Source organism: Haliotis rufescens, unplaced genomic scaffold (assembly GCF_023055435.1).
Source record: "Haliotis rufescens isolate VD_foot unplaced genomic scaffold, xgHalRufe1.0.p SCAF_11, whole genome shotgun sequence".
Classification (NCBI taxonomy): domain Eukaryota; kingdom Metazoa; phylum Mollusca; class Gastropoda; order Lepetellida; family Haliotidae; genus Haliotis; species Haliotis rufescens.
Window position 1 is genome coordinate 26,866,523 of NW_025963791.1, and position 24,342 is coordinate 26,890,864.

Below are 24,342 nucleotides of genomic sequence, written 5' to 3' on the forward strand. Positions count from 1 at the left end.
TTGATCTAATTAAGCTGAGTCTATCATTAACAGGTGTGTAAATTCTAATTAACTTAGCAGACATCAAAGTGTTAAGATCAATAGGATGCAGGAGTAGGATTGTTGTTTTAGATGACAATGTTTGTTTGGTTGTTTTATGTCTCACTCAGCAATATGCCACCTAAATGATGGCAGTCTGTTGATAATGAAGTCTGAACCAGACAATCCAGTGATTGACATCATGAGCATCAATCCAAGCAATTGGGATACGATGACATGCATCAACCAAGTCAGTGAGTCTGATCACCCGATCCCGTTGGTCGCCTCTAACGACAGGCATAGTCGCCTTTTACGGTAAGCATGGGTTGCTGAAGACCTTTTCTACCCCGGATCTTCACAGATCTAGATGACAATGACTGATCTTATTTTAAATTGAGAGAACATTCGAATAGCTTCTTTTCAATCGTAAATTGATTGTTGGGAACGTAATTTTAGTCTGAAGTCCAAAGTGTACAAGTCTGAATTTGTGTACATTTATAAGTGCTTTGAAGTAAATACAATTTTACATAAATTTTCAGCATTATTCAAGATAGTTCCCCCAAATATACTCCTGTTTATTCATTTCAGGTTACATGCAAGAATCATTGTTTTGGGTGTAAACTACTCAGGTCTTGCGGAAGATTTAGATGACATTGATGCCTTGATATTGATGCTCCAGAACTGGCAGTTTTGGAGTTTGGTATTCAACATTGAAGGTGAATTCCAGAAAGACATCATGCAAAATCCACTTGCACAGAAAGCCAAGAAAATAGCAAGAGTTTTCAAGTCAAAGCTGGAAAATAAAACCCTGTTGCTAAAATTCATGAAGAAACTTATTGATGCAAAGAACAAGAACATTGATGGATTTTGTAAAATATTAGTTGCTTCAAGTTCAAATACTGACTATGAAACAATGAAAGGTGAACTAACTAAGCACATAGAAGCAATTACTGTTGCTGAAAGGGATCAACAATTGTTGACTAAAGTGCTAAAAAAGATCAGTTCTTTCGATGGCATTCATGTCCCAGATGCAAATCTTGCTCAGGATATCCTCAAGATGAAAGTATTAGAATTTCAACAAGGTGATGTACCAATGCAAAGTATTTTCGATCAAACACATTGGGAGCCATTTACAAGTTTCCTTACATGCTCAGAAACAGTGGCAACAGTAGTTCAGTCTGGCATCTATTGGCAAGTATGCATGGAATCAACAAAGGAATGGCTTTCAAAGATGGATGTTAATGAAATTGACACAGCTGCAGATCCAGTGGAGGACATTTGTTGTCTTTTTGGAAACACAAGAGTTTCAGAAATACCTGAAGTAACACTAAGAATATGTGGTGAACTTGTTAAAGATGGACTAAGTAAATACAAGAAGATCTGGGGTCCTTTATTCAAGGAAGAGGATGCAAATTTAGGTTGTCTACAAATTATTGTAGACACAAAAGATATGAAAGAAGAAATCAGAATTGCAGAAAGAATTTTCAAAGCTGACTTTCCTGAATGGATAGTGCATGCATTTGAAATAATCCGAGCCTACTCACAGTATGACAAGAAGTTGAAAGTAATCAGCAAAGTAGTATCAGTTCTTCAACATAATGCTGTAGAAGATGAGTCTTTTACTGAAACAGTACATGCATTTTCAGCACTCAGAGATGAGAATTTTGATCATATTTCCCTATTTAAGCTACGTCACATAAGAAAGCTGTTGGATGAAATTGAAAAATTAGTTACAGATGACCTCCAGCATGTTCTCAACGAACTGTCAACATCAAAACATCTGATAGACTTCTTAAAGGACAAACCCATGGATGATTTACGTAATCTTATTGATGCCGTTGAGGAACACTCAGAGCAGTCAATTCAAGAGTCGACAGTATCAGCATTGATAGCTGTGAAACGATTCCTCAGTCCCTTGATGCATTCAGGATCAGAAAAGACAGTACTTCAAGTACTTACAGTGCTGAGTAAATCCGTAAATGATTCTCAGGTTGAAAAGCTAGCAGAAAAGATAAGTGTTTGTAAGACGCATTTGCATGGCCTTAAGGCTCTGTTCAATAATGTTGCCAATAGAGGAGAAATGACAAAAGATGTTGTGAAAAACACATTGAAGAAAGGTGCAAAATTCTCATTCATGTCAGATGAAAAGGGATGCAGTGTACGATTAGCATACAAAAGTCATGGTGTTCATACAACACATACCAGAACAGATTTGAATGATCTAAGAAGCAGGGTATTACTGATGGTGAATACTGAAGCAAATAGAAAAACTCCTGGACATCAGAAGGACAAAGTTCAAATGGAATATGAATCATTCATTATGAAAGTGGATGAGGCCATCGATATTGGTAACATATTGGACAGATTGCGTCAATCAGGTTATCCAGATTGCAAAAGTTTGTTGAAAGGGACACTTGACATCAGTCATCTTGAGGCCCACCGTGAGCATCTTGAAACCACCTGGACCATCTGGCAGAGTGCCTTATCTAATTGCAGACAAACTCATTACTGGTTAAATTTTTTCTATCCTGAACAATTAAGAACAATTCACTTGTTCTTGGAGGAAGGGACTGATGAAACTACGACAAGGAATTTGCTTGGATATACTGGTTGCAAAGTTGAAAAGCTAAATTCTGCCAGAATGACCTATCAGACGGTGTCTTCTGTAGATATGAAAGATACACAAGATAATTTTGGTTTAAAGACAGTTGGGATAACCTTAGATAGAGTACTATCAGAGCTGACTTGTCAGAAAATGGCATTTCCAAAAGACACATCTGCACCAAAACAGCCTGTCCGTATAGCTGATGCTGTTCAGCCAGGAAATATCTTTGTTGCTAGTTTAGATGAAAACAGCAGCATGGTCATTCCAACAGTGCTTGCACTATATCAAAACACTACAGGACTCCTTCCTCTCCCTCATCAACTTCTCTTTTGTCTGGAAGATACACATTGGGGAGATATTGAACTTCTATTAAACAGGTGCCATGGATCCCAAAACCTAACATACCCACAGCTGTTTGTAATCGTGTCTGTTGAAAAATTATCCAATGATGTCCAATTTCAGCTTGTTGAGTGTTTGAAAAGGCTAGCGTACAGCAATGTTTTAATGGCAGTGGTTTGTGAAGGGTCTCATCACCCATTTTTGGATCATTTTGGAGAGAGAGTGAATCAGGTTCAACCATTGTCTGAATCATCAATGGAAACATGTCTTCAGAATTTGTTTCCAAATGTAATTACTGTTACTTCAGATCTTCCTGGCCAAGGCAAATCAGAAACAATACAGGAACTAGCTCACACAGAGAATCTGGACGTCTGTACTTTACACCTCAGTGGGGATGTTACACCACCAGAAATGATCAGAAAGTTAAGATGTCTTGATTTGTCACCATTCCATGTTCTCCACATTGATATTGGTTTGATTTCAAGCCCATTTGACTTAGAAAAGCTGCTTTTTCAGCTCATTGTTCTGAAGACGATTTCTCATAAATCTGACTTGTTCACTTTGGTGACAAATCATGTTTACATCGAAATTGCAAATACAATTGATAGTGTTTTGAGAAATTCACTTCAGACAGTCACATTTTTTAAACGGGAACATGTGAGATGGCAAAACTATGACAATTTCTGTGTTAGTCAAGAAATTTGTAGTCCAGTTCAAGTTGTTTGTAATTTCCTGAATGTGTATGATAAAGGAGAAATGGACATTGTTGATTTGTACTTCAGTGGTGAAAAACAGTGTAAACCACTGAAAGAACAACGTTGCCAAGAACTGTTGAGATACTATTTCTCATATGACACGGATCTGTCTTTTACAATTGTTCAAGTTTTCTTAAATCTATTGGCAGATCAGTTAAAGAAATTTTCCTGTAGTCATTACTTTCGGACACAGACTGTAGCAGGAATGCTTGGAACAAGTCAGGTAAATGATGTGAAAACCCAGGTATTGAAAGCTTTGCTTGAAATGTCCAAGGAATTTGCTGCAAGATCAGTGCAATCTAGCAGACAAAATATTAGTAGTGACCATGTCAGTGACAAGCAGCAAATAGCAAAAACATTGGCAACAGCACATGCAATGACACAGCGCGTAGACAGTATGATTCAGTGGTCACAAAGCAATCACTTGATTGTTGCCTTTCATAATCAAGATATCCATACTCTTACAGCTCTCTACAGGTCAAAACAGATGGTGGAAGTTAGTGTCAGGAAGTTATTTGAAACTCAAATAGGAAGGAAAATGCCAGAGTTTTCCGATTTGCATCAAACTGAACTGCAAAAGATATTGCAGCATGTTGCTCGCTTCAAACAAGAGTTAATTCCACAAGAGGAGTTAAAGAAAATAGATGAAATGTATGCTTTGACTCCAGATAATCTTTTGAAGATGGTATTGATTGTCCTTCGAGTGCGTGCACATATCCCAGTGATACTCATGGGTGATACAGGATGTGGCAAAACAAGTCTCATTCATTATCTGTCCAAAATTTGTGGTGTGGTTTTCAGAGTGCAAAACATCCATGCTGGTGTTGAAGAGTCTGATTTAGTTGATTTTGTGCTGGCAAATAATGCTTTTGCTTTGTCAAACATGAATGAACATGTATGGGTGTTTCTTGATGAAATCAACACATGCAATCATCTTGGATTGATTAATGATATCATATGTCATCACTGCTGTCAAGGACGAATGTTGGCACCCAATCTTATAGCAATGGCAGCCTGCAATCCTTACAAACTGAGAACTGAAGAGAGTATTTTCACTGCCGGTTTGGATAACAAAGTGGTGCCTGATGAGCAGTCAAAGCTTGTGTACAGAGTGAATCCACTGCCAGAGAGTATGGTTGACTACATTTGGGATTATGGAAGCCTCAGCAAAACTGATGAAGAATCATACATTAGAAGGATGATTTATGATGCTGTTTCAAAACACCTTGTATCTTGTCTTGTTGAACTTCTGACAATGTCACAAGAATTCATTAGAAAAAAGGAACAATCAAGTTCCTGTGTGAGCCTACGTGATGTTAACAGATGTAGAATTCTGATAAAGTGGTTTCAAGAAACACTAAAAATGAAAATTGAACTTCTGAATAAATGTTTGACTCAAAACCGACAGAAATTTGAAATAAAGGCAGTTATTTTGGCTTTGGCACATGTATATCACTCAAGACTGCCTGATACCTCAAGTAGGAAGGAGTACAGGGAGAACATGTCAAGAGTGTTTGAGAGACATGGAGACAGTGAGAGTGAAACAGACATATTCAAGATAATACATGAAGAACAAAGAGATATTATACGGAGAATGGAATTGCCGGATGGCATAGCAAAGAACACAGCTCTTCAGGAAAATGTGTTTGTTATCATGATAAGCATTCTCAATAGAATTCCAATTTTTGTTGTTGGAAAACCAGGCTGTAGCAAGTCATTATCATTGCAATTGATAAAGAGCAATTTACGAGGCCATGATTCAACTGATCCATATTTTCAGAAGTTACCTCAGTTGTACTGTGTGGCTTTTCAAGGATCAGAATCATCTACTTCAGATGGCATCATCAAAGTCTTTGAGAAAGCAGAACGTTACAGGGAGTCAACTAAGGAAGAAAATGTCCTACCTGTGGTTATATTAGATGAAATTGGTTTGGCAGAAACATCAAAATTTAACCCTTTGAAAGTTCTTCACAGTCGGCTAGAACCTTGACATGGGGAAGTCCCGAATGTTGCAGTTGTTGGGATATCCAACTGGGCACTTGATGCAGCAAAGATGAATAGAGCTATCCATCTATCTAGGCCGGATATGGATGCAGATGAACTCGTTCAGACGGGATTGTCTATTAGTGAAGCAACTCTTGAAGATGGTGACGAAGAAGGGAGTCTATTACATCTGAATGATAACAACAGCAGCAATCAAATAGATGAAGCACTGATAAGAGCAATAGCTGAGGCCTATTCCAAATATGTCAATGACCAGCGTTTCAAAAACTTTCATGGTCTTCGAGACTTCTACTCTCTTGTGAAGTATGTGTCTCGAAAATTCAAGTCAATGACAGTAGAACACTTTGAAGATGACCAACGTAAAGTTGATCTGGTTGTGAGAGGCTTACTCCGCAACTTTGGAGGTCTTTCATCGGAAGTTAATTCTGTTATATCTGTGTTCAAAGAGCATCTAGGTGTGATACTAACTGATGGCACTGTTTCTGATGAACTTGTGTTACCCTCCACCCTTGAGCTGGTACAGGAAAACATTGAAGACAGATCAGCACGTCACTTACTTCTGGTGACAAGAGGGGAGTCAGCTCTGAGCATTGTTGAAGATTTACTCAGGCAAAATGAACGTCAGACTGTCACAATTTTAGGAAGCCATTTTGATGAAGATCTCAATGATGACTACAGCTATCGCATTCTTAGCAAAATAATACTTTGCATGGAACAGGGAGTTGTTTTGATATTGAAAGACCTTGATAGCATTTATGGGAGCTTGTATGACATGTTGAACCAAAACTACTCAAAAGTTGGCATAAAGAAAACATGCAGAGTAGCGCATGGAGCCTATAGTAACCCAGTGTGTCATGTTCATGATGATTTCCGGTGCATTGTTTTGGTTGAGGAAAACAAACTTGACTTGTCAGATCCACCATTTCTGAACAGATTTGAAAAACAGTGTATCCGACTTTCAGATATGTTGACAGCTAGTGAGAAAAAAATTGCTGAAGAATTGGAGGCATGGATGATTAGTGTCTCAAAGATTCCAGGGCATAAATTCAGAAGAAATGATATGATACCTTTTGATAACCCTGACTTGATTGCATCTTTGGTCCATTATTATTTTTCTCATTGCAATACAAACATTGAACATGAAAGCTTAGTTGAGAATTGTAAGATGTTTCTGATAAAAACATGCACACCAGAGGGGATAGTTCGCCTTCAACTAAGTGAAAGGCATAGTGAAGAACCCTTAGAAGTAAAGAAATGGCAGAACTATTACTACAAGTTGCCTATACATGGGGGACTTCAGAAATTTGTTGACTATGCTCTTACTGATTCTGAAACAACCATACAGAAGGGCAAGGAAATGATTTTCAGTCACACCAATATTCATACCAATATTCAGTCATGTCTGGATGTGTCTTCTGAAGAGTGCCAAGTTGAGAAATTGAGCTCATTCAAGTCTGAGAAACAGTTGTCATCCAGGCTTCATGCATTTTGGTGTCTCCCTGGAAAGAAATTTCTTATTATTCAATGCTTAACAAGCTATGATCAAGACAACATTCTTTTGATGAAATCACTAATTGAGAAAGAACAGGGTGAATACAAATCTGAGAATGAACCAGGTCAAGAGAAATATGTGTTTATTATCCTTCATATGGACAGAAATGATTCTGATGAATCATTTAATCTTTTGAATTACCTAAGTGGATGGAATTTGACAGTTGTTGATACTCTTGAGCCCAAGAAAATTTCCTTGACTGACTTTCTAGTTAAACAAAAACTGGAAATTGTCCATGAACTGAAGCAAATGGTACCATTAGCTCACTATCTCTTTTGGTCATTCACCTTGATAAAATACCACAGCTATGCCAGGAGTTTGACAAGTCTTAAAAGCCTGGTTGAAAACATTTCTACCAATTCACATCTCATGGCATTCATAGAGGGAGAAGTGTTTTCTATTCTTGAAACACAATTGAACAAGTCTGAATTAAAGAACTGGCAGATCAATGTGGCATGTGATCAGTTGAAACTTTACACCTGTCTTACATTACATGTAGCACTTGAGAATGACATGATGGAATGTATGAAATATCCTCTGGCTGCAATGGTCTATAAACTTGAGGCAGCAAATACTTGGGATTGTGTTGTTGGACAAGTGGAGTTTCAACAAAAGACTGAATGCTGGAGGCAGCTTGCTAAAACTTCATCAGTTTTAGACATTAGTGATGTGCCTCACCCACAAGGACCAGAGTCTTACCCAATTATGGATCCAGCTTTGTTTCTTTTGTGTCCTTTTAGCAAAATGTTCATTGAAAGAATTGAAAGCCTAAGAGGATTGTGCACAGAAACTATTGCAATGGAATACCCAGGCATGGAAATCGATGAGATTGAAGAAAATCTCACAAATGAATTCAGTAGCAGACTTCAAGACCAAGTTTATGACATGGCAAGTGAATTGTTTGAATATTCATATGGAGAACAACATTTCAGTGATTATCTCCATGACTTTGTAAGCATAATGTATTCAAATGTCAACATTGGTATGGAGGAAAGTCTAAAAGTCAAGGTTGTAGAATGGTCATTTTTAATGAGATTTCAAATAGAAGGATTACCATTTGAAGCTGCAGTGACAAGACTGCATGTTACAAATTGGCTTCATTTTGACAAAATAGAAGCAGAATTGAGACTTGTAGATGCTTGTTTAAGTATTAGTAAAGTGAGTTTGGATGACATCCTTGGAAGTTCAAAGCCAGTGCACATGTTGTGCTTTAGTTCAACTGCAGATGAACATTCATCACCAGAAACCCAAGTTCACATGACTGACACAAAAGGGAAATCAATTGGTGACTTGAAAGTCATAGAAGCCATAGACATGGATATGAAAGGTCAAGTTGGTACATATCAAGACATTAAAGAAGATCAGGATGTTGAAGACATTGGAAACGTAATGATCACTGAAAGTTGCTCTACAAATGTCAAACCACAGTTTGATGCTGTCAGTACTGAACAGCATCATACTGTTTCACATGAAACACAGGAATTTGAACTGGACGCCAGTACCAATTTGGTTACATTTGCTTGTCAGAAACTAATTCCTACAGAAAATCTGCTTGAGAACTCTACTTTTCAGTCATGGGTAAACGGAGTCAGCCTTGTTTTGTCTTTGGCAAGTGAAGTGTCATTAGAATCCAAAGTATTTCAGTCATTACGGTTGTGTAATGAATTTGCATTGCTTGTGTCAGTTCCACACAACACGGACAGAAGATATCTCTCTGAGATAGGGCATGCACTTGAATCAAACCAGGTTGAAAGTGATGTCATATTCAAAAAAATTCTTCAGATCATAAACAAAGTGAATGAAGAGAAGTTAGTTCCTGAAGAAGCACTACAACATTTCTTTGCTTGTTACATAAGCATATGTCTTGCTGCTGATCCGGAAACATCAGTAGTAGCTTTGGGACTTGAGGTACTTAAAGATTTGACAATTTTTCAAAGCAGCTTAAACTATTTTGGTCCAACACTTTGTCAGATTTTGATGATAGAAATGGAAGAATGTGATTTGATAAATGATGACCTTCTTGAATACCCTGTTCTAAGAAATCTAGACAATTGCATTCTAGCATTCCAAGAGAAAGGTGAACCAGACTCACAGTTAGCATGTCTTTGCATAGATGTCATTGAGACACATTTTACGCAAGAGATATTGGACTTTGATGATGAAAACCTAGATACCATGTTAATGTGTGATGAAATTTACAGATCTGAGGGGTTTTCACTGAAACACCTTATATCTTTGGCATATTTGAAAACCTGTCTATCAATTTTAGCATCTGATATGAGACAGAAAGACACTGTTGAAATACATATATTACAAAAGGTGAATGGCATCCTACAGTTGGATTCAGATACCAGTGGATCAACCAGAGATATCAGAACTAAAGCCTTGCAGAACTATTTTGTCAAGGTACTTTCACAAAATGATGGGTTGAAAACATTTGAGGATATTCTGAGTCATCATTCACAACATTTGCCATTCACAAAAGAAGTGAAAATAGCAGATGAAGATAGACTGGTAGCACTTGAACTATGCCCAATGCAGATGACATGGTCTGATATCTATTTTTCTGTTTCTGATGGTTATTATGCATTACCTAAGGACAACAGCAAAGTGAAAAGTGTATTTAAAGCTGCCAGAACAAACCCTCAGTTCACCTACTGTGTGTTTGGTGTTGCCCTCCAACAAATCTACCTTGTAAAGACTATCAACCCTCTGACAGACAGTGAAAGAACAGAAAGAGCAAAGATGTTCTGTGACTTATCAAAAGGAGACATTCATAAGAACCAACTAAAAATGCTGGAGTCGTTATGCACATGTGATGAATTTAAGTTCCCACTACTGCAGATGGGTGGCCAAAAATCAGTCAGAGACCAACATCTTGCAATCTGGATTCTTCACCTAACATGCTCAGTGCTTGCCTTCAATCCCACTGAAAACCAAATAAGCAGCACTGCTCCTTTGTGGTTAAGACTTATTATGAATCCAGATCAAATAACAACATTGTACATGCCAGGAGCAGGATATGATGAGAACAGTTTGCATATGAGCAAATTTGCATGTATGAAAGCCAAATTGAAAGAATGTCATTTTATAAGGTGTAAGTGTGGGATGACCACTGTTCTTACCAATGAAGAAGCCTCAGTCTGCCATGGGTGCCAGGAGAGTTTTGAATCCAGTAAGGAAAGCGTGGAGCTGTCAGGCATTTCTCAGATGTCCACAAGAAAGCAGGGATACATCTACACTGATAGCAGTCATATGGGAAATGTGTTTCTATCTGTAGGCACCTTGTCACCTGCTGCATTTCGACTTTTACAGATTGCTATTCATGGGTGCCTTGCTGTGTCACAAGCTCTTGGCTTCATTACCACTTCTGATCTCTCTGTGATAATGAAAATCCCTGAGGAGGTAGATGTAGTGCATTACATCAACAAGCATTTACAATGTCACTGGGATGCTCTCTCTGTTATGGCAGAAATGGGACATGCACAACTTGGTAAGCTTTTGAACTTCACAGTGAAAGAAGGGATGTCATCTTGGGTTCATGATACATCTCAATTTTGTGTCCCCGAAGAAAGAGACAGTTTTGAAGATAGCTTCAGTGATTATTTCAATGAAATTATGGTCAGGAGGTTTGGCATTATAAAGGAAGAGGTAATATGTTTCCAAAAGAACAACCCACATAGCTCTGCTTCATCCTGGGAAATGATATTTGCTGAGGCTTCTGATGAAGACAATATGTGTGAAAGATTGCCGAGGTTGATGAGGGAAAATATGGCCCCCAGTATGGAAAATATGGAAAAGGAATATGTCATTCAGCAGAAAACTGACAAGTTTCCAATTATGGCTTTAGTATTTGAAAAGAAGAAAGCACTGTCATTGCTAAGACATCTCATTCCACTTATACAGTGGCACATGTGTACTATTCGGCACTCAAGTAATAACTCAAGAGTAGTGGAATGCAAAACTGTTGAGGACTTTATCCTTACTTGTCAAAAAGAAGTAGCAGCTTGTGAGAAGTCAGATTTGATGAAAACATTTGAGACCTTCAAGCAATCTTGGAATCAACTGAGAGAAGAGATTGTCTTATTGAAACACTATAATGAATTCATATCAGACATACCTAGGGTGCACATAAGAGGTCCTCTTGAAACATGCATAATGAAAAGTTCCTCTGCACCAGTTATGCAAGTGTTGAAGGCTTTGCAGTCTATTCAGAACCAGTTTTTAACAGACTCTGTTATAGTTACTTTATCACTGAACAACTTGTCAACCAGTTTTCTGAAACTAAATGATGGGATTGCAACTCTGCATGGAACAGCTATTGAAAATGTTGCACCAAGACATGTTGTTACCCTGCCAGATTTACGTGACATGCCAAAGTTTTCTCAGATAAACACAGAATTAGGGCATGGTAGAGAAAGACAATATGATATGTATCAAATTGAACTTCAAGTTGTGGCAGAATGCCTGGTGAATAAGCCATTATTATTAATAGGACCTAAATTTCCTATGATCCGTTTTTATGGCGAAATATTACACAGGACTGACCAGCTTCTGGAAGATATCATCAACATTGTTGGCCATGAAGATATTGACAAAGATATCATTAAGTCTGTCATTTCACTGAAAGAGAAGAATCCATCAAATATGCAAACACTGACTGACTACTTAGAAATGACCTTCACTCTTCTCAAAAGAGCACCACTTTCTGGTCGCCAGAAACAGCAAACCCTAAATGACTTTCTGATGGCTTGGCAATCTTTCTTCCCAAATAGAGTTGCTGACATAGATGCCTTTTGTAAAAGAATCCGTTTGACTCAGTTGATATCTCTCTATGAATATGTTGAAGACCTAGTGGCTGAAGTAATCATTGACCGTTTAGAAGACACATATCGAGTCCAAATGCCTGAAGAATGTCAATCACACATGAACACTGTTCTCGGCATCATGAATTTGAAGTTGCAAGAAGCCCTTCTGTCAGCTTTGAAGAAGACTGTCATCAGGTATATCCGATTTCAGTATGCAAAATCAACTGATCCCTTGTCACCATTACTTATGGAAAACACCATGTGGCCAGAGGGTGTTTTAGCAGATGTAACATCCAAAACTGACAACCTGGACGCTGGACTGCTTCATCCCTGCCTTTGTGTGGAGAATATCTGTGATGCCATTGACTTCACAACACAGGCTGTTGAGGTATGTTGAGTTAAGAATAATCTATTTATGTATATATTGAATTGTGAGCTAAATTGGCCAAGAGACTATTAAGATAAAGTTACAAGAATACACATAAGCAGATAAAAGTTACCTTCATGGTAAGTGGTTGGATTTTCTCAGCATTATATGAGGACAGTTTTTAAATTCAACACATCATGGCCAGAGAATAATCAGTCACTATTATCTGCAGAAACAGAATTCATTGATCAAAATGGTGATGAAAATTATATGAATGGAACACTGAAAATCAGTCATGACACCAGGGTGTTCGCAAAAAGCATTAGCGTGTTCTCTACCGATAGCACCCAACAATATTGTTGTCTAACGTCGCATCCAGTAGTATTCCAGCTATATGACAGCGACCTATAAACAATTGAGTTTGGACCAGACATTTTTAAGCCATTTTTGGTTGCAAATTTGGTGACAAGTGAAATTGAGCAATGCTCGTTCAATCATTATCTCTGGTAACCCACATCCATTTTGTTTTGGTACAAGCAGATTTATAGACTTTTTGTGTATTATTAATATGCTGTAGGAACGTTTTACGTCACTCTTGATCAAATGAATAAGTTTATTTTTTCAGGAACTAAAGATGAAGGATGGCAGAAACAGTTCCCAATATGCAGTAATAAGCCAAAAGAAGTCAGGAACTGTACAACAGAGGAAGAAGAATTTGGCAAAGAAATTTAGAAAGCGCTAATATATTTTGTAAGTAAAATGGGAGCTCCATAATATTTCTGAAACATATTTCATTTCTAAATGCCAGGTGAGGATTAATTGGCTATAGACAGATATACTTTCTTTACTTTGCTGTTCTTCACAAGGACAGTGATTCATTACTTTTGATGATCTGTCTTTCAGGTGTCAGGTTGCTATGGGACATGAACCAGTATCTTTCGACCAAGATAACTGACATAGGAACAGATTCAAACTTTCAAGTGTGAATGTCTTTCTCATAATATGTGATGTTTTGTAGAACTGTAAATATTCAGTGTGAATTTGTAAATGGGCACATATTGTTAAAAAACAATATGGCTTTGCATAACTTTATCATTTGCTTTTAATACATAGCTTTTGTGTATTGAATCTTGTATTGTTAGAATGTTCACCCAAAAGGATAGTATCAACTTGTGTTACTATGCCTATAAACATTTAAATATTACAAACCATTGAATAAGGTGAAAATATTTGTTGCCCTTATCTCATAAAACATATCCACAAAATAACTCATCTTTTCTTAGCATGCATTTTTTTGTTTTATTTGAACTACATCCCTGTATTATGGACTGTACACATGCAGACATGATGTAAGCTTTTGTACAATAACTCTCACTTATACATATTATTTTGTAAACATAGACTGATGGCAAGGACAATTCAATTTGTACAACAGACAGTGAAGGGACATTTGTTAAATTTATGCATTGAGACATGAGTACACGTAAATATGGACATGTGGATGGAATAAACTGTCATGTACATGTATATAGTGGAACAAACCAACTTTAATTAATACATCCAAAATATTTCTTGTATATTCATGCATCATTTTTGTGTGATTGAGTAACACAGAACTGTTAATATGTCGACATTGTAACAGCTGTTTATACAATTTGTGTTATTTATTTGGAGTTACTTGTAAATATGGACTGATAATTCAATATCTGTGATACATATCCCACAATCCAACACAAAAAACACCACAGTTAATAAGGTTCCGTTGGATATCTGTAAATAACATATAGGACTATTGATAGTGCTGGTAGTTTTGTACAGATACTTTAGAATTATGCTTTGAGATATCTGAGTACATGTTGTAAATATGGACGACATTTGAATGCTACAAACCATTGTGAATTAAGGGGCAATATATGTTTAATAACTCTCATTTGTACATATTTGCTTGTAAACATGGACTGATGTCAAAGCTATTTTAATCAGTCAACATTCAAGGAGCGTTTGTTAAGTTAATGCTTTGAGATGTCATGTAAATATGGTCTGACAACTCAATATCACCTACATTATTTATGTTTCCCAAAAAAGAATAATAAAACCGAACGTTAACCAGGTTCCCTGGGACATCTCTAAATAAAATATATCACTTCTGATGGTACTGGTAGTTTTGTACAGATAATGGCAAAGAATGATACTTTAGAATAATGCTTTGAGATATCTAAGTACATGTTGTAAATATGGACATTTGGATGGTATAAACTGTCATGAATATAGTGGAACAAACCAACTTTAATTAACACATCCAAAATATTTCTTGTATAATGATACATCATTTTTGTGTGATTGAGTTACACAGAACTGTTAGACATAATAACAGCTGTTTATACAATTTATCTTATGTATTTGGAATTACGTGTAAATAGGGACTGATAATTCAATATCTGCAATTTTACTTACATATCCCACAATCCAACCAAAAAACACCACCAAAAACACCACAGTGATAAGGTTCCTTGGGATATCTGTAAATAAAATATAGGACTATTGATAGTGCTGGTAGTTTTGTACAGATAATGGCAAAGAATGATACTTTAGAATAATGCTTTGAGATATCTGAGTACATGTTGTAAATATGGACATTTGGATGGTATAAACTGTCATGAATATAGTGGCAATATATGTTTAATAACTCTCATTTGTACATATTTGCTTGTAAACATGGACTGATGTCAAAGATATTTTAATCAGTCAACATTCAAGGAGCGTTTGTTAAATTAATGCTTTGAGATGTCATGTAAATATGGTCAGACAACTCAATATCACCTACATTATTTATGTTTCCCACAAAAGAATGATAAAACCCACAGTCCCTGTGACATCTGTAAAAAAGGTATATGACTTCTGATGGTACTGGTAGTTTTGTACAGACTAAAGCAAAGAATGAGGCTTTAGAATAATGCTTTGAGATTTCTAAGTACATGTTGTAAATATGGACATTTGGATGGTATAAACTGTCATGAATATAGTAGAACAAACCAACTTTAATAAACACATCCAAAATATTTCTTGTATAATTATGCATCATTTTTGTGTGATTGAGTAACACAGAACTGTTAATATGTAGACATAGTAACAGCTGTTTATACAATTTGTGTTATTTATTTGGAGTTACTTGTAAATATGGACTGATAATTCAATATCTCCGATATTACTTATGTATCCCACAATTCAACCACACAAAAAACGCCTGCAAAAAACACCACAGTTAAAAAGGTTCAGTGGGATATCTGTAAATAAAATATATGATTTCTGATGGCACTGGTAGTTTTGTACAGATAATGGCAAAGAATGATACTTTAGAATTATGCTTCGAGATATCTGAGTACATGTTGTAAATATGGACGACATTTGAATGCTACAAACCATTGTGAATTAAGTGACAATATATGTTTAATAACTCTCATTTGTACATATTTGCTTGTAAACATGGACTGATGTCAAAGATATTTTAATCAGTCAACATTCAAGGAGCGTTTGTTAAATTAATGCTTTGAGATGTCTTGTAAATATGGTCTGACAACTCAATACCACCTACATTATTTATGTTTCCCACAAAAGAATGATAAAACCCACAGTCCCTGTGACATCTGTAAAAAAGGTATATGACTTCTGATGGTACTGGTAGTTTTGTACAGACAAAAGCAAAGAATGAGGCTTTAGAATAATGCTTTGAGATATCTAAGTACATGTTGTAAATATGGACATTTGGATGGTATAAACTGTCATGAATATAGTAGAACAAACCAACTTTAATTAACACATCCAAAATATTTCTTGTATAATGATACATCATTTTTGTGCGATTGAGTTACACAGAACTGTTAGACATAATAACAGCTGTTTATACAATTTATCTTATGTATTTGGAATTACGTGTAAATATGGACTGATAATTCAATATCTGAAATTTTACTTACATATCCCACAATCCAACCAAAAAACACCACCAAAAACACCACAGTGATAAGGTTCCTTGGGATATCTGTAAATAAAATATAGGACTATTGATAGTGCTGGTAGTTTTGTACAGATAATGGCAAAGAATGATACTTTAGAATAATGCTTTGAGATATCTAAGTACATGTTGTAAATATGGACATTTGGATGGTATAAACTGTCATGAATATAGTGGCAATATATGTTTAATAACTCTCATTTGTACATATTTGCTTGTAAACATGGACTGATGTCAAAGATATTTTAATCAGTCAACATTCAAGGAGCGTTTGTTAAATTAATGCTTTGAGATGTCATGTAAATATGGTCAGACAACTCAATATCACCTACATTATTTATGTTTCCCACAAAAGAATGATAAAACCCACAGTCCCTGTGACATCTGTAAAAAAGGTATATGACTTCTGATGGTACTGGTAGTTTTGTACAGACAAAAGCAAAGAATGAGGCTTTAGAATAATGCTTTGAGATATCTTAGTACATGTTGTAAATATGGACATTTTGATGGTATAAACTGTCATAAATATAGTGGAACAAACCAACTTTAATTAACACATCCAAAATATTTCTTGTATAATGATACATCATTTTTGTGCGATTGAGTTACACAGAACTGTTAGACATAATAACAGCTGTTTATACAATTTATCTTATGTATTTGGAATTACGTGTAAATATGGACTGATAATTCAATATCTGCAATTTTCCTTACGTATCCCACAATCCAACCAAAAAACACCACCAAAAACACCACCAAAAACACCACAGTGATAAGGTTCCTTGGGATATCTGTAAATAAAATATAGGACTATTGATAGTGCTGGTAGTTTTGTACAGATAATGGCAAAGAATGATACTTTAGAATAATGCTTTGAGATATCTAAGTACATGTTGTAAATATGGACATTTGGATGGTATAAACTGTCATGAATATAGTGGAACAAACCAACTTTAATTAACACATCCAAAATATTTCTTGTATAATTATACATCATTTTTGTGTGATTGAGTAACACAGAACTGTTAATATGTCAACATTGTAACAGCTGTTTATACAATTTGTGTTATTTATTTGGAGTTACTTGTAAATATGGACTGATAATTCAATATCTCCGATATTACTTATGTATCCCACAATTCAACCACACAAAAAACGCCTGCAAAAAACACCACAGTTAATAAGGTTCCGTGGGATATCTGTAAATAAAATATATGATTTCTGATGGCACTGGTAGTTTTGTACCGATAATGGCAAAGAATGATACTTTAGAATTATGCTTCGAGACATCTGAGTACATGTTGTAAATATGGACGACATTTGAATGCTACAAACCATTGTGAATTAAGGGGCAATATATGTTTAATAACTCTCATTTGTACATATTTGCTTGTAAACATGGACTGATGTCAAAGATATTTTAATCAGTCAACATTCAAGGAGCGTTTGCTAAATTAATGCTCTGAGATGTCTTGTAAATATGGTCTGACAACTCAATACCACCTACATTATTTATGTTTCCCAAAAAAGAATAATAAAACCCACAGTTAACCAGGTTCCTTGGGATATCTATAAATAAAATATAGGACTATTGATAGTGCTGGTAGTTTTGTACAGATAATGGCAAAGAATGATACTTTAGAATAATGCTTTGAGATATCTAAGTATATGTTGTAAATATGGACATTTGGATGGTATAAACTGTCATGAATATAGTGGAACAAACCAACTTTAATTAACACATCCAAAATATTTCTTGTATAATTATACATCATTTTTGTGTGATTGAGTAACACAGAACTGTTAATATGTCGACATTGTAACAGCTGTTTATACAATTTGTGTTATTTATTTGGAGTTACTTGTAAATATGGACTGATAATTCAATATCTCTGATATTACTTATGTATCCCACAATTCAACCACACAAAAAACGCCTGCAAAAAACACCACAGTAAATAAGGTTCCCTGCCATATCTGTAAATAAAATATATGACTTCTGATAGTACTGGTAGTTTTGTACCGATAATGGCAAAGAATGAAACTTGAGAATTATGCTTCGTGATATCTGAGTACATGTTGTAAATATGGACGACATTTGAATGCTACAAACCATTGTGGATTAAGTGGCAATATATGTTTAATAACTCTCATTTGTACGTATTTGCTTGTAAACATGGACTGATGTAAAAGATATTTTAATCAGTCAACATTCAAGGAGTGTTTGTTAAATTAATGCTTTGAGATGTCTTGTAAATATGGTCTGACAACTCAATATCACCAACATTATTTATGTTTCTCACAAAAGAATGATAAAACCCACAGTTAGCGAGGTCCCCTGGGACATCTCTAAATAAAATATATGACTTCTGATGGTACTGGTAGTTTTGTACAGATAATGGCAAAGAATTATACTTGAGAATAATGCTTTGAGATATCTGAGTACATGTTGCAAATATGGACGACATTTGAATGCTACAAACCATTGTGAATTAAGTGGCAATATATGTTTAATAACTCTCATTTGTACATATTTGCTTGTAAACATGGACTGATGTCAAAGATATTTCTAATCAGTCAACATTCAAGGAGTGTTTGTTAAATTAATGCTTTGAGATGTCATGTAAATATGGTCTGACAACTCAATATCACCTACATTATTTATGTTTCCCACAAAAGAATGATAAAACCCACAGTTAACGAGGTTCCCTGGGACATCTATAAATAAAATATAGGACTTTTGATAGTGGTGGTAGTTTTGTACAGATAATGGCAAAGAATGATACTTTTGAATAATGCTTTGAGATATCTAAGTACATATTGTAAATATGGACATTTGGATGGTATAAACTGTCATGAATATAGTGGAACAAACCAACTTTAATTAACACATCCAAAATATTTCTTGTATAATGATACATCATTTTTGTGCGATTGAGTTACACAGAACTGTTAGACATAATAACAGCTGTTTATACAATTTATCTTATGTATTTGGAATTACGTGTAAATATGGACTGATAATTCAATATCTGCAATTTTACTTACATATCCCACAATCCAACCAAAAAACACCACCAAAAACACCACAGTGATAAGGTTCCTTGGGATATCTGTAAACAAAATATAGGACTATTGATAGTGCTGGTAGTTTTGTACAGATAATGGCAAAGAATGATACTTTAGAATAATGCTTTGAGATATCTAAGTACATGTTGTAAATATGGACGACATATGAATGTTACAAACCATTGTGAATATAGTGGCAATATATGTATAATAACTCTCATTTGTACATATTAGCTTGTAAACATGGACTGATGTCAAAGATATTTTAATCAGTCAACATTCAAGGAGTGTTTGTTAAATTAATGCTCTGAGATGTCATGTAAATATGGTCTGACAACTCAATACCACCTACATTATTTATGTTTCCCAAAAAAGAATAATAAAACCCACAGTTAACCAGGTTCCATGGGACATCTATAAATAAAATATAGGACTATTGATTGTGCTTGTAGTTTTGTACAGATAATGGCAAAGAATGATACTTTAGAATAATGCTTTGAGATATCTAAGTACATGTTGTAAATATGGACATTTGGATGGTATAAACTGTCATGAATATAGTGGAACAAACCAACTTTAATTAACACATCCAAAATATTTCTTGTATAATTATACATCATTTTTGTGTGATTGAGTAACACAGAACTGTTAATATGTCGACATTGTAACAGCTGTTTATACAATTTGTGTTATTCATTTGGAGTTACTTGTAAATATGGACTGATAATTCAATATCTCCGATATTACTTATGTATCCCACAATTCAACCACACAAAAAACGCCTGCAAAAAACACCACAGTTAATAAGGTTCCGTGGGATATCTGTAAATAAAATATATGATTTCTGATGGCACTGGTAATTTTGTATAGATAATGGCAAAGAATGATACTTTAGAATAATTCTTTGAGATATCTGAGCACATGTTGTAAATATCGTCATATAGCTTGAATATTGCTGAGTGCGGCGTTAAACAACAAACCAACCAACCAATGATTGCAGTATTCATTTGTGTGAATGGTGAAATACTTGTAAAATAAATCCATATTCTTTGTAATATCAGAAAGGTTTTTGTAAGTATATGTCAATGAACTTACTCAGAATGCTTATTTCAAATCTACCATTTAACAGATTTTGTGTATGTATTAAAATGTTTTTGTATTACTGCTAAGAAGAAGGAAAAAAACTATAATTTATTTATGTTTATACTTTTCAGGAGATGTGTGAAGGATATACATGTATATTATATCCTTCACACATCCTATATATATATATAGATATTATAGACACACGCACACAATAGTGTCAGGTCATGCCATATCTATGCCAGTTTTCCTGACGGATTAGTCGTTACATGTTGTTTTAAGATTAAGATATGTATAATGTGTAGGTATTTGGTATATGAAGGAATAATGTGTTGCTTTGTTAAAATATACCCCATAGAGGATCTGTTGAGGAATTTAGAAAGTGCAGTTCAAAGCAAACAGTAGAAAGAATGTGTGTTTGAATGTAAATGAGAAGGTAGGATGAGGGACATTTTTTAACCATGGAATATTCATAATTTAAAAAAAGAGAAAAATCTTTTGAAAGTGTAATGAAAATTATCCGATGTCATTCATATGAATGAGAATTAGAGTTTGTTCATTTCAACAATTGCATGTTTCGGACATATGACAAGACTAAATGCATTGGTACAAGCTAAAATGTGTCCAAAAGGATGATTTTAGAGGTTTTCAGGAAGTGTTTTTCTAATATCTAAACATTACAAAGTCTTTGACCCAGCTTATTTGTTTATGAGATGTAGATAAAAACAGAACAAATTTGAGGTAAAAATTCATCTTAATGAAATTAAATTATTGGAATTTGCATCATGTTTGTTTAAGGTAGTTGCTTATGCTATGTTTTTGTTCATACAGGGCTTATGTTGTCATAGTTGATATCTGAAAAGAAATAGCAATTGTTTAAGCTGGGTTTTTTATCCTGTTTACTAATTTGTAGTCAATTTCATAGGAAATTTTAGGCATATAGCCTGCCCCGTATCATGATTGTATTTTGTGAGAAAGGTATCTTACATAACTGGTCTTTTCTAAAAGATACAACATATGTTTTACGTGAGATAAAACATGTGAATAATATATATCTTTGTTCTGTTATACACAAGTTTTCTATTTTTGATTGACTTTGATGTTTTGCTCATCTGACTGAAAGTCAAGTGAGCATATGTCGTGGGTTGTTTGTCCAGTGACCATCTTTTCCGAAATCCCTGATGAAGCTGCTTGTACTCAATGATGACACAATCAAGAGGTTCTGAACTGATTTTCAATGTGGCTAACCTCAGCCATATTAAAAACATGTTTGGTCCAGGCGAGTTACAGTACCATGGCACTATTATATATGCATTACTTTAAGTGAGAGTTGGTACTTTATTTATTAATCAAGCTTGTAAGTAGACTTTCCAATATAGATCTTTTGAAATTAAGTTGATTAAACACACACCTCCCCACACACCCCAAGAATGATAAAAAAAGTAATCAACTGCATGTAGTAGTATTTAATTCATGTTAGATCAAATACCAAGGTTACATTATTTGAAGCTAACAGAATTGTAAGGGCAAAAGGCTCTTTGTATTCCACCTGTCCTGAGGTGTGCTGGCTCCAAAGAGGTGATGACTAGTGCTTGTGTCATTATGCTGCTGCATATGTTGAACAGTGTGTCAAATAATAGATTGTTAGAAAAGCTCAATATTTATTACAGAAAGATTATATTGATGATTTTAGTGGTGTTATCCAATCATGTATTCTAGTTGCTTATGTAATTAATAATGTTGATATTAATATTAATTAACAGAGGTTGAAATATTTTCTAACCTAGCATCATTTGTCTTGATTTTGGCCTATCACTTGGGAGACGGGAAACAACCTACAATTTCTTTCATTTTAATTTGAAATTGATGTGCATCCTAATAAAAACAATGCAAATTAAATGTGAGATGCAAAGTAGAGCATCAAATAAAGAAAAGACATTTGTGAAGACCAGAGAAACTATCCTGTTTCACCCTCTGCAAAGCTTTGATTTGGGGTTTCTATACGTTTTTGTGAATTTGTTTTTTATTTAATAAACTGTAAATCGAATTAAATGTTTTCTGTTGTATATTTAACCCTTGTTGATCACAAGACAATTCACCTTAGTCAGACAGTTATTCAACCCTGTGGAGATTTTGGTCAGTATATACATGTCCTTTGTACCAATGACCTGGTGCATTAGCCTGCCTGGTCTATTGTTTACAGGTGGCTGCTATGAACCTGGAATATTTCTGACTGTAAAGTAAATCAAGAAGAGATTAGATATTCTTCAGCCACAGCTGCTGATATTTCTCTTTAATGTTAAATTAAGGCTGCTAAGATGATGGTTTAGGGAAGCCAAGTGACCCCTGTGTGGTGTCACGGGGATAAGATCCAACCAAAGTTTCGGTCATTTGCAGATGACATATATACTCTCCCAAAAAGTAGGGGATCATGAAATATACATGATTGGTCACAGGAAGAAAGACCAGCTTTAGAAAATGACTGCTTCAGAAACGAACCAACTTCAACTCTGTCAAAACATTAATTTTCAATTGATCCATGGGGCATTTGCCTTATGGTAACCATAGATATAGTTACTTACCAATATTAACGGGGAAACGTAACTGTGCTTCACATAAAGTTCAATAACCATGATTTATTTTATTAATTAATTAAATTATGTATCTTTCAAAGGGTCATTCCCAGGACGGTGACCAAATGAATTTCAGTAGTCCCCTTCTTGGACGTCGTGCGATGCTTTGTCAAAATCAGTCATGCAGGTGTTTGCTTAATCCGGATTGAGAGAGGGGTCGTCGCCGAAGCAAAGAGTAAATATTTAAGGGTTACCAAATGAGATGTTTTATGACATACCATACATGAACATATTCATTGATGTACATTCATTATTATTTTTTGCAAAACACATATACAAACGTACAGTCAAATAGTTCATAAGTGTTCATTTATACTTTCAAATTGTATATGATATTGATGTCATGGCCTCAGAGAAATTACACTCTTTGATTTACCAAACATTCGGTATATATATGATAATGATAACGATTTTTAACCATGTCAGATAGTAGATGATACTTACTCATCTTACTTACGTCAACGGAAAGAGATTAGATATTCTTCAGCCACAGCTGCTGATATTTCTCTTTAATGTTAAATTAAGGCTGCCAAGATGATGGTTTAGGGAAGCCAAGTGACCCCTATGTGGTGTCACGGGGATAAGATCCAACCAGTAGATCCATAAGTAGCAACAGGCACAGCGTCGAACAAATCTCCGGATCTCGGGATTTGCACTGTAGTCGACCTGGAGTCCGCATTGTTGGGTTTTTCTCCATACACACTGGATGAAATGGAAGAAACAACCTTCCCAGTCTGTATTTTGGAAAGCTGCACAACATTGTTTCCTGCGACTAACTGAAGTCCTTCTGAAATACATGTAATGATAAAACAATAAAAAATATATATTTAAATTTAGAATAGAATATATTTACTTAATCATATTAATAACGACAATAACGTTTTGTGACATGATGTAACATACCTGAACAACTTGAGGAAGCAACTGTAGACCTTGCTGGGTACATAAGGAGAAGGAAAGCTCGGTCGTATGTTTCTTGTTTCTTCTCTGGGAGAAAAAGTAAACGAGAGGAAACATCTGGTCGCCAATACTGGAAAGAAGGTGTAGAGCTGGTAGAATAGATGTGGTGTTACATGGAAAGTAGCATCTCCGTAGAC

At 35.2% G+C, this 24,342-nt stretch overlaps 2 protein-coding genes across 4 annotated transcripts in view; both read left to right on the plus strand.

Annotated features, from left to right (window-relative positions):
- LOC124132728 overlaps positions 1 to 5,712 on the plus strand; it is a 29,451-nt gene extending 23,739 nt beyond the window's left edge. Inside the window, exon 6 of the mRNA XM_048392473.1 lies at positions 607 to 5,712. Within this exon, the coding sequence (XP_048248430.1) occupies positions 607 to 5,707 (5,101 nt within the window). The 3' untranslated portion in view covers positions 5,708 to 5,712. The remainder of the gene's footprint in view (positions 1 to 606) is intronic.
- Positions 5,713 to 5,720: 8 nt separating this feature from the next.
- On the plus strand, positions 5,721 to 22,659 carry LOC125377995. 3 transcript variants are annotated; one of them, XR_007219962.1, is made up of 4 exons: positions 5,721 to 12,469; positions 13,074 to 13,198; positions 13,352 to 14,953; positions 17,238 to 22,659. XR_007219962.1 is itself a non-coding variant. In XM_048392475.1 (3 exons), exons 1-2 carry the CDS (start codon positions 5,771 to 5,773, stop codon positions 13,188 to 13,190), a joined length of 6,816 nt encoding a protein of 2,271 aa, XP_048248432.1. In that variant the 3' UTR covers positions 13,191 to 13,198; positions 13,352 to 22,659. The 3 variants fall into 3 exon arrangements, 2 of the variants coding, with proteins under 2 accessions (XP_048248431.1, XP_048248432.1); XM_048392475.1 differs by having other exon boundaries at positions 5,771 to 12,469; positions 13,352 to 22,659; XM_048392474.1 differs by having other exon boundaries at positions 13,074 to 22,659.
- The last annotated feature ends 1,683 nt before the right edge of the window (positions 22,660 to 24,342 follow it).

Coding starts and splice junctions, on each gene's coding strand:
- LOC125377995 (XM_048392474.1), top strand. CDS start 5,771: ATGAATAGAGCTATCCATCTATCTAGGCCGGATATGGATGCAGATGAA. Junction 12,470..13,073: donor TCACAACACAGGCTGTTGAG/GTATGTTGAGTT, acceptor TTATTTTTTCAG/GAACTAAAGATGAAGGATGG.